General features: G+C 44.8%; 1 protein-coding gene across 1 annotated transcript in view; it reads left to right on the top strand.

The window, feature by feature from the left end:
- The first annotated feature begins 612 nt into the window (after positions 1-612).
- wnt2ba (wingless-type MMTV integration site family, member 2Ba) overlaps positions 613-11,429 on the top strand; it is a 22,627-nt gene continuing 11,810 nt past the window's right edge. The window contains exon 1 of the mRNA XM_039007601.1: positions 613-819. Coding sequence (XP_038863529.1) covers positions 650-819 — 170 coding nt within the window. The 5' untranslated portion in view covers positions 613-649. The remainder of the gene's footprint in view (positions 820-11,429) is intronic.

The following is an 11,429-nucleotide window of genomic DNA, read 5'->3' as shown; positions in this document are numbered from 1 at the left end:
AGATAACTTTTACATGTCGACATTTAAATATAACGTCCCTGACCTCACCGTGCACATACCGGTGTTTGTAATTGTCTAACAAAAGGGGGGCATGGACAGCTGACGTGGTGGTGCAGTGTTTTGTCCTGCGGCGCATCTTCAGTCCCGACTGAGAAGAAGACCGCGGCGTAGCTATCTGTCTCATCCTCGGACAGATGAGTGACTGACTTTACCTACCAGGGACAAGCAGTGGTTTCAGTGCCATCTTTTTTCACAGTCTGTGATACCTGTGTTTGGGTTTGCAACTTCTTCAGCTTCACCTGTTATTCACGTCGAATGTCAAACAAATAGCCTAGGCTACAAAAACAATACGCAACAACGAGGAAAAGTGTTATCGTTGGCAACCCGAACATCTGGCTGGACATTTGTGACAGTTTCTCAGAAGATTTGTCTTTTACCAGACTGACTGTTGATGAGCGTTGCCTCGTCTCGAATAAATCAGAGACAAACAATGGCTTTAATGAACTGACAAGATATCAAATTAGCCTTTTGAAACAAGATGGATAGAATTGTTCAACTTCTATAGATAGGCAGGTTTTCACCCAATTATGAACACCAAACCATCGCCCAGGACTTGTATTCTTCATTTTATATTGTATGCCTTCTGTTCATGAAAATAGAAATGTTTTGTTTCTTCAAACCCCGAGGATATTCCAGGACCAGGGCTAGGTCTCGAAATGGGACAATATCCCGACACTCTTCCAACTCAACCTCAAGGCTATATTTTACCTTTATTCTGCTGCTTCTCATCTTCACGCCTAGAGTGGATTCTTCCTGGTGGTGAGTGCTTTCTTTCATGTGCGCTTGATCCTGCTGAAATAATCATATCGTTTCTATCCAAGATTACATCTTTAATTTATGTCTAGGAGAGCTCTGTCATTGATATCCAAGATTAGATCTGAGTTTCCAGTGGTTTGGGATGACCAGTTGTCTTCTTAATGAGCTAATTCTAGAATATTCCAAGACCTTGCAAAAGCTAGCCCTATTTATTTTGGCTATGAAGGAGTCGAAAATATAAGTGGGGAGAAATCATATTGCCTAATGCATATATAATGGATAAATATGAATGTAAGAAATAAAGACATCATTATAAACTGATCATTAAATATGCAAAACGTCTTGAACAAAGTCAAGATCAAATGTAAAGCATGTTTGGATTTCAATGAAGGTTTTAGGGAAATGGTTTAGGCATACAATCAAAAATTCTGTAATAATAATAATACATTTTGTAAGAGTATATTCTGAGTAGGCTACATTTGCTTTTCACTGAAACCTGAGTTCATGTCTATGTTTATCCCAAGCCTGAGATTGCTAATTATGTCTTGAGATATTTGAATTATCCTCGGGATGCAGGAGATGGGAACAATAACAAACACTAAATGATAGGCTATATCACTATTATGTGGCAATAATAGTTTAACTCAATACACCCTTTGAAGTCTATACCTCCATCACACCTTAGAATTAGACTTATACCCTGCTGGAACCTGTAAAGAGATCGCAGCCAACTCCAATTAAAACAGCCACAGGGGGGATGTGTGTGGATTGGAGTTTTAAAACATCAAAACAAACAACAGCACACTGTGTTCATGAAGATACATGGACTGAGGGACTTTCCACTATCAATCTTGCATATTGGAAATGGCAGATGCAGGCAGTGGTGCATGAAAAAGTGTTCCTTGATGATTTCTCTTGAGGGTAAGAACCCAGGGTGTATAAAGGAAGTGCCTACCTCCAACACTCCAATCTTACTGCGCAAAACATGATAAATCAGCTTTCGGCTAGGGGCAAAATCTTCATTTTCTATTCTGTTTTTATAGTTGAACTAGTTAAATAATTCAAGTGGGCTCAACTCAAAAAATGATTTTATGTAAACAACACTGAGGTATTGTATGACTGAATAAAAATAAGGCAGTGTGTGTAATTAAAACAGTGAAGTGAGGCAGAGCGGGGAGACATGGTAGCTCTCTCCAGACCAAGATTCTAAACATGATTTATATAGTCCAGTTTCTTTTCTCATCATAATCGTGATCATTCAGATAAGCAGCAACGTGTTCTCTGGTGTTCTGGACTGATTGTCCTCCCTCCAAACTACGTATGAGGCGTAGAAACAGTCAGGGTCTTTTGGCTCAGCTCTCTACTCTCTCTATGGAGAGAATAAACACTGTGTCTCTGCTCTGCTTTCCTGCTCATGCTCTGGCAGCAGGGAATGAAGGCAGATTGTTGGGGGGAAGGGACAGGGACAGCCATAACTGGAATGGAAACCCTTTTCTGTTGCTGTCTCAGTGGCACGACACATAATGTAGCTGTGATTAAGCCTGGCATTAATGATGTTCGGTCATCGTAGGGAGCGGGAAAGTTAGAGGAGCATGCCAGCTTATAGGAGACTGGCGACTTATATCAGACTGGTCACTCATAGGAGACTGGGGACTTATAGGAGACTGGCGACTTATAGGATACTTATGAGACTGGAGACTTATAGGAGACTGGAGTCTGATAGGAGACTGGAGTCTTATAGGAGACTGGAGACTTATAGGAGACTGGCGACTTGTAGGAGACTAGCGACTTGTAGGAGACCGGACACTTAAAGGAGACCGGAGGCTTATAGGAGACCGGAGACTTATAGGAGACCGGAGGCTTATAGGAGACCGGACACTTAAAACAGACTGGCGACTTGTACCAGACTGGCGACTTATAGGAGACTGGAAACTTATAGGAGACTGGAGTTGTATAGGAGACTGGAGTCTTATAGGAGACTGGAGTCTGATAGGAGACTGGAGTCTTATATGAGACTGGAGTCTTATATGAGACTGGAGTCTTATAGGAGATTGGAGTCTGATAGGAGACTGGAGTCTGATAGGAGACTGGTGATTAAAGGAGACTGGAGTCTGATAGGAGACTGGAGTCTGATAGGAGACTGGAGTCTTATAGGAGACTGGAGACTTATAGGAGACTGGAGTCTTATAGGAGACTGGAGACTTATAGGAGACTGGAGTCTTATAGGAGACTGGAGTCTGATAGGAGACTGGAGTCTTGTAGGAGACTTATAGGAGACTGGAGACTTAAAGGAGACTGGAGTCTGATAGGAGACTGGTGACTTATAGGAGACTGGAGTCTTATAGGAGACTGGTGATTTATAGGATACTGGCATCTTATAGGAGACTGGAGTCTGATAGGAGACTGGAGTCTTGTAGGAGACTTATAGGAGACTGGAAACTTATAGGAGACTGGAATTTTATAGGAGACTGGAGTCTGATAGGAGACTGGAGTCTTGTAGGAGACTGGAGACTTAAAGGAGACTGGAGTCTGATAGGAGACTGGAGTCTTGTAGGAGACTGGAGACTTAAAGGAGACTGGAGTCTGATAGGAGACTGGAATCTTATAGGAGACTGGAGACTTATAGAAGACTGGAGACTTATAGGAGACTGGAGTCTTATAGGAGACTGGAGTCTTATAGGAGACTGAAGTCTTATAGGAGACTGGAGTCTGATAGGAGACTGGAGTCTGATAGGAGACTGGAGTCTTGTAAGAGACTGGAGTTTAAAGGAGACTGGAGTCTGATAGGAGACTGCAGTCTGATAGGAGACTGGAGTCTTGTAGGAGACTTATAGGAGACTGGAAACTTATAGGAGACTGGAGTCTTATAGGAGACTGGAGTCTGATAGGAGACTGGAGTCTTGTAGGAGACTGGAGACTTAAAGGAGACTGGAGTCTGATAGGAGACTGGAGTCTTGTAGGAGACTGGAGTCTTATAGGAGACTGGAGTCTTATAGGAGACTGGAGACTTATAGGTGACTGGAGACTTATATGAGACTGGAGTCTTGTACGAGACTGGAGTCTTATAGGAGACTGGAGACTTATAGGAGATTGGAGTCTCATAGGAGACTGGAGTCAGATAGGAGACTGGAGTCTTGTAGGAGACTTATAGGAGACTGGAGACTTAAAGGAGACTGGAGTCTGATAGGAGACTGGAGTCTGATAGGAGACTGGAGTCTTATAGGAGACTGGAGACTTATAGGAGACTGGAGTCTTATAGGAGACTGGAGTCAGATAGGAGACTGGAGTCTTGTAGGAGACTTATAGGAGACTGGAGACTTAAAGGAGACTGGAGTCTGATAGGAGACTGGAGTCTGATAGGAGACTGGAGTCTTATAGGAGACTGGAGACTTATAGGAGACTGGAGTCTCATAGGAGACTGGAGTCAGATAGGAGACTGGAGTCTTGTAGGAGACTTATAAGAGACTGGAGACTTAAAGGAGACTGGAGTCTGATAGGAGACTGGAGTCTTATCGGAGACTGGAGTCTTGTAGGAGACTGGAGACTTAAAGGAGACTGGAGTCTGATAGGAGACTGGAGTCTGATAGGAGACTGGAGTCTTGTAGGAGACTGGAGACTTATAGAAGACTGGAGACCTATAGGAGACTGGAGTCTGCTAGGAGACTGGAGTCTTATAGGAGACTTGAGTCTTATAGGAGACTGGAGTCTTATAGGAGACTGGAGTCTGATAGGAGACTGGAGTCTGATAGGAGACCGGAGTCTTATAGGAGACTGGAGTCTTATAAGAGACTGTAGTCTTATTGGAGACTGGAATCTCATAGGGGACTGGAGTCTTGTAGGAGACTTATAGGACACTGAAAACTTATAGGAGACTGGAGTCTTATAGGAGACTGGAGTCTTGTAGGAGACTGGAGTCTTATAGGAGACTGGAGTCTGATAGGAGACTGGAGACTTATAGGAGACTGAAGTCTGATAGGAGACTGGAGTCTGATAGGAGACTGGAGTCTGATAGGAGACTGGAGTCTTGTAGGAGACTGGAGATTAAAGGAGACTGAAGTCTGATAGGAGACTGGAGTCTGATAGGAGACTGGAGTCTTATAGGAGACTGGAGTCTTATAGGAGACTGGAGACTTATAGAAGACTGGAGACTTATAGGAGACTGGAGTCTTATAGGAGACTGGAGACTTATAGGAGACTGGAGTCTTATAGGAGACTGGAGTCTGATAGGAGACTGGAGTCTTGTAGGAGACTTATAGGAGACTGGAGACTTAAAGGAGACTGGAGTCTGATAGGAGACTGGAGTCTGATAGGAGACTGGAGTCGTGTAGGATACTTATAGGAGACTGGAAACTTATAGGAGACTGGAGTCTTATAGGAGACTGGATTCTGATAGGAGACTGGGGTCTTGTAGGAGACTGGAGACTTAAAGGAGACTGGAGTCTGATAGGAGACTGGAGTCTTGTAGGAGACTGGAGTCTTATAGGAGACTGGAGTCTTATAGGAGACGGGAGACTTATAGGTGACTGGAGACTTATATGAGACTGGAGTCTTGTACGAGACTGGAGTCTTATAGGAGACTGGAGACTTAAAGGAGACTGGAGACTTAAAGGAGACTGGAGTCTGATAGGAGACTGGAGTCTGATAGGAGACTGGAGTCTTATAGGAGACTGGAGACTTATAGGAGACTGGAGTCTCATAGGAGACTGGAGTCAGATAGGAGACTGGAGTCTTGTAGGAGACTTATAGGAGACTGGAGACTTAAAGGAGACTGGAGTCTGATAGGAGACTGGAGTCTTATAGGAGACTGGAGTCTGATAGGAGACTGGAGTCTTGTAGGAGACTGGAGACTTAAAGGAGACTGGAGTCTGATAGGAGACTGGAGTCTGATAGGAGACTGGAGTCTTGTAGGAGACTGGAGACTTATAGAAGACTGGAGACCTATAGGAGACTGGAGTCTGCTAGGAGACTGGAGTCTTATAGGAGACTGGAGTCTGATAGGAGACTGGAGTCTGATAGGAGACTGGAGTCTTATAGGAGACTGGAGTCTTATAGGAGACTGGAGTCTTATAGGAGACTGGAGTCTGATAGGAGACTGGAGTCTTGTAGGAGACTTATAGGACACTGAAAACTTATAGGAGACTGGAGTCTTATAGGAGACTGGAGTCTTGTAGGAGACTGGAGACTTATAGGAGACTGGAGTCTTATAGGAGACTGGAGTCTGATAGGAGACTGGAGACTTATAGGAGACTGAAGTCTGATAGGAGACTGGAGTCTGATAGGAGACTGGAGTCTGATAGGAGACTGGAGTCTTGTAGGAGACTGGAGATTAAAGGAGACTGAAGTCTGATAGGAGACTGGAGTCTGATAGGAGACTGGAGTCTTATAGGAGACTGGAGTCTTATAGGAGACTGGAGACTTATAGAAGACTGGAGACTTATAGGAGACTGGAGTCTTATAGGAGACTGGAGACTTATAGGAGACTGGAGTCTTATAGGAGACTGGAGTCTGATAGGAGACTGGAGTCTTGTAGGAGACTTATAGGAGACTGGAGACTTAAAGGAGACTGGAGTCTGATAGGAGACTGGAGTCTGATAGGAGACTGGAGTCGTGTAGGATACTTATAGGAGACTGGAAACTTATAGGAGACTGGAGTCTTATAGGAGACTGGAGTCTGATAGGAGACTGGAGTCTTGTAGGAGACTGGAGACTTAAAGGAGACTGGAGTCTGATAGGAGACTGGAGACTTATAGAAGACTGTAGACTTATAGAAGACTGGAGACTTATAGGAGACTGGAGTCTGATAGGAGACTGGAGTCTTATAGGAGACTGGAGTCTTATAGGAGACTGGAGACGTACAGGAGACTGGAGTCTGATAGGAGACTGGAGACTTATAGGAGACTGGAGTCTTATAGGAGACTGTAGACTTGTAGGAGACTGGAATCTTATAGGCGACTGGAGTCTTATAGGAGACTGGAGTCTGATAGGAGACTGGAGTCTGATAGGAGACTGGAGTCTTATAGGAGACTGGAGACTTATAGGAGACTGGAGTCTTATAGGAGACTGGAGTCTTATAGGAGACTGGAGTGTGATAGGAGACTGGAGTCTGATAGGAGACTGGAGACTTATAGAAGACTGGAGACTTATAGGAGACTGGAGTCTTATAGGAGACTGGAGACTTATAGGAGACTGGAGTCTTATAGGAGACTGGAGTCTTGTAGGAGACTTATAGGACACTGGAGTCTGATAGGAGACTGGAGTCTTGTAGGAGACTTATAGGAGACTGGAAACTTATAGGAGACTGGAGTCTTATAGGAGACTGGAGTCTGATAGGAGACTGGAGTCTTGTAGGAGACTGGAGACTTAAAGGAGACTGGAGTCTGATAGGAGACTGGAGTCTTGTAGGAGACTGGAGACTTAAAGGAGACTGGAGTCTGATAGGAGACTGGAATCTTATAGGAGACTGGAGACTTATAGAAGACTGGAGACTTATGGGAGACTGGAGTTTTATAGGAGACTGGAGACTTATAGGAGACCGGAGACTAATAGGAGACTGGAGTCTTATAGGAGACTGGAGGTTTATAGGAGACAGGAGACTAATAGGAGACTGGAGACTGATAGGAGACTGGAGTCTGATAGGAGACTGGAGTCTTATAGGAGACTGGAGTCTGATAGGAGACGGAGTCTTAGGAAGAGTCTTATAGGAGACTGGAGTCTGATAGGAGACTGGAGTCTTATAGGAGACTAAAACTCCAGTCTCCCATAAGTCCTCCTATCTTCTATAAGTCTCCAGTCTCCTTAAGATTCCATGTCCTACGACTCCAGTCTCCTTTAGTCTCCATCTCCTACAAGACTCCAGTCTCCTATCAGACTCCAGTCTCCTTAAGTACTCCAGTCTCCTACAAGACTCCCAGTCTCCTATCAGACTCCGTCTCCTATCAGACTCTCAGTCTCCTATAAGACTCCTATGTCGCCTATAAGATTCCAGTCTCCTACAAGTCTCCATGTCTCTCTATAAGACTCCAGTCTCCTGAATCTCCAGTCTCCTATCAGACTCCAGTCTCCTGTACGTCTCCAGTCTCCTATAAGACTCCAGTCTCCTATAAGACTCCAGTCTCCTATCAGACTCCAGTATCCTATAAGTCTCCAGTCTTCTATACGTCTCCAATCTCCTATAAGACTCTAGTCTCCTATAAGTCTACAGTCTTCTATAAGTCTCCAGTCTCCTATCAGACTCCAGTCTCCTTTAAGTCTCCAGTCTCCTACAAGACTCCAGTCTCCTATCAGACTCCAGTCTCCTTTAAGTCTCCAGTCTCCTATAAGACTCGTCTCTTCAGACTCCATGTCTCCTATACGTTTCCAGTCTCCTATAAGTATCCTACACGACTCCAGTCTCCTATCAGACTCCAGTCCTCCTATCAGACTCCAGTCTCCTTTAAGTCTCCAGTCTATATAAGTCTCCTACAAGACTCCAGTCTCCTATCAGACTCCAGTCTCCTATAAGACTCCAGTCTCCTATAGTCTCCAGTTCTCTATAAGACTCCATCTCTAATCTCCAGTCTCTATAAACCTCCAGTCTCCATAAGAACTCCAGTCTCCGATAAGACTCCCAGTCTCCTATAGTCTCCCAGTCTCCTATCAAGACTCCAGTCTCCTATCAGACTCCAGTCTCCTATCAGACTCCAGTCTCATATAACTCAGTCTCCTATCAGTCTTCCGTCCTATAATTCCAGTCTCCTACCAGACTCCAGTCTCCTATCAGACTCGTCTCCTTTAAGTCTCCAGTCTCCTATAAGACTCTCAGTCTCCTATAAGTCTCCAGTCTCTATAGTCTCCATCCTCCTATTGGTGCATCGTCCTATCCATCTCACAAAACTCCAGTCTCCTAGTCTAGTCCACAGACCCAGTCTCCTATCAGACTCCAGTCTCCTATCAGACTCCAGTCCCTATCAGACTCCATCTCCTTATAAGTCCTCCAGTCTCCTATTAGTCTCTCCAGTCTCCTTAAGTCTCCATCTCCTATAATCGTCCCTACAGACTCCAGTCTCCTATGAGACTCCAGTCTCCTATAAGACTCCAGTCTCCTATCAACTCCAGTCTCCTTCATATCCTAAGACTCGCCCAGTATGCTATAAATCACCAGTCTCCTATAAGACTCCAGTCTCCTTAAGTCTCCATCTCCTATTGGTCTCCTAAAACATCCAGTCTCCTATGAGACTCCAGTCTCCTATAAGAACGCCATCTCCTATAAGACCCCCCATCCCCCATTCCTCCTATCAGACTCCAGTCTCCTATAAGACTCCAGTCTCCATCAGACTCCAGTCTCCTATCAGACTCCATCCTCCTATAAGACTCCAGTCTCCTATGAGACTCCAGTCTCCTATAAGACTCTAGTTTGTCTCCTCTATAAGACTCCAGTCTTCTATCTAGTCTCCAGTCTCCTTTAAGTCTCCAGTCTCCTTAAAAGTCTCCTACAAGACTCCAGTCTCCTATCAGACTCCAGTCTCCTATAAGACTCCAGTCTCATATAAGCCTCCAGTCCCTCCTATAAGACTCCAGTCTCCCGTATAAGACTCCAGTCTCCTATAAGACTCCAGTCTCCTATCATACCAGACTCCAGTCTCCTAGTCTTCCTAGTCTCATGCTCCAGTCTCCTATCAGTCTCCAGTCTCCTATTAAGTCTCCAGTCTCCTATAAACTCCAGTCTCCTATAAGACTCCAGTCTCCTATCAGTCTCCGGTCTTCCTATAAGTCTCCAGTCTCCTAAAAACTCCAGTCTCCCATAAGTCTCAGTCTTCTATAGTCTTCCAGTCTCCTATAGATTCCAGGCCTACAGACTCCAGTCTCCTTTAAGTCTCCAGTCCTCCTACAAGACTCCAGTCTCCTGATCAGACTCCAGTCTCCTTTAAGTCTCCAGTCTCCACAAGACTCAAGTCTCCTATCAGACTCCAGTCTCCTATCAGACTCCGTCTCCTATAAGACTCCATCGCCTATAAGATTCCAGTCCTCCTACAAGTCTCCAGATCTCCTATAAGACTCCAGTCTCCTAAGTCTCCAGTCCCTCCTATCTAGAGAAAAACTCCAGTCTCCTGTACGTCGTCTCAGTCTCCTATAAGACTCCAGTCTCCTATAAACTCCAGTCTCCTACAGACTCCAGTTCCTATAATCTCCAGTCTTCTATACGTCTCCATCTCCATAAGACTCTAGTCTCCTATAAGTCTACAGTCCTTCTATAAGACTCCAGTCTCCCTATCAGACTCCAGTCTCCTTTAAGTCTCGCCAGTCTCCTACAAGACTCCATTCTCCTATCAGACTCCAGTCTCTTTAAGTCTCCAGTCTCCTACAAGACTCCAGTCCTCCTATCAGACTCCGTCTCCTAACTTTCCAGTCTCCTATAAGTATCCTACCACGTCCATCTCCATATCAGCTCCAGTCTCCTATCAGACTCCAGTCTCCTTATAAGTCTCCAGTCTCATATAGCTCCTACAAGACTCCATCTTCCTATCAGACTCCAGTCTCCTATAAGAATATCATCCAGTTCCTATAAGTCTCCAGTCTCCTATAAGACTCCAGTCTCTGTAAACCTCTTATAGTCTCCAGTCTTCTATAAGGACTCCAGTCTCCGATAGCTCCGTCTCCGATAAGAACTCCAGTCTCCTATAGTCTACCCATTCGTCCTATAAGACTCCAGTCTCCTAATCAGACACTCCAGTCTCCTATCAGACTCCAGTCTCATTAAGCCTCTCAGTCTCCTATACAAAGTCCATCCCTATCAGACTCTCCTCAATATCCGACTCCAGTCTCCTACCAGACAGCTCCAGTCTCCTATCAGACTCGTCTCCTTTAAGTCTCCAGTCTCCTATAAGTCACATCTCCAGTCTCCTATAGTTCTACTCTCTATAAGTCTCCAGTCTCCTATTAGGATGCAGTCTCCTTTATAAGTCTCCATCTCCTACAAAACTCCAGTCTCCTTTAAGTCTCCATCTCCTACAAGACTCCAGTCTCCTATCAACCTCTAGTCTCTCTTCTAGACTCAGTCTCCGGATCAGACTCCAGTCTCCTTTAAGTCTCCAGTCTCCTTTAAGTCTCCGTCTCCTATAAGTCCTCCAGTCTCCTTAAATTACAGTCTCCTACAAGACTCCAGTCTCCTATCCAGACCTCCAGTCTCCTATAGACTCCAGTCTCCTATCAGACTCCAGTCTCTATAGACGCCAGTATGCTATAATCCCAGTCTCCTAATAAGACTCCAGTCTCCTTTAAGTCTCCAGCTCTCTATTGTCTCGACAAGACTCCAGTCTCCTATGAGACTCCAGTCTCCTATAAAGACTCCGTCTCCTATACGACTCCAGTCTCTCTATCAGCACTCCAGCTCCTTTCAGTCTCCAGTCTCCACAAGTCTCCTATCAGACTCCAGGACTCCTATAAGACTCCAGTTCTCATATACTCCATTCTCCTATAAGACTCCAGTCTCCTATAAGACTCCAGTCTCCTATAAGACTCCAGTCTCCTATCATACTCCAGATCCTTATCAACTCCAGTCTCCTATAAGACATCCAGTCCTCCTATAAAGTCTCCATTCTCCTATAAGACTCCAGTCCTCCTATCAGTCTCCTATA

Source organism: Salvelinus namaycush, chromosome 2, assembly GCF_016432855.1.
Source record: "Salvelinus namaycush isolate Seneca chromosome 2, SaNama_1.0, whole genome shotgun sequence".
NCBI classification, from domain to species: domain Eukaryota; kingdom Metazoa; phylum Chordata; class Actinopteri; order Salmoniformes; family Salmonidae; genus Salvelinus; species Salvelinus namaycush.
This window is presented reverse-complemented; position numbering and strand designations above follow the sequence as displayed.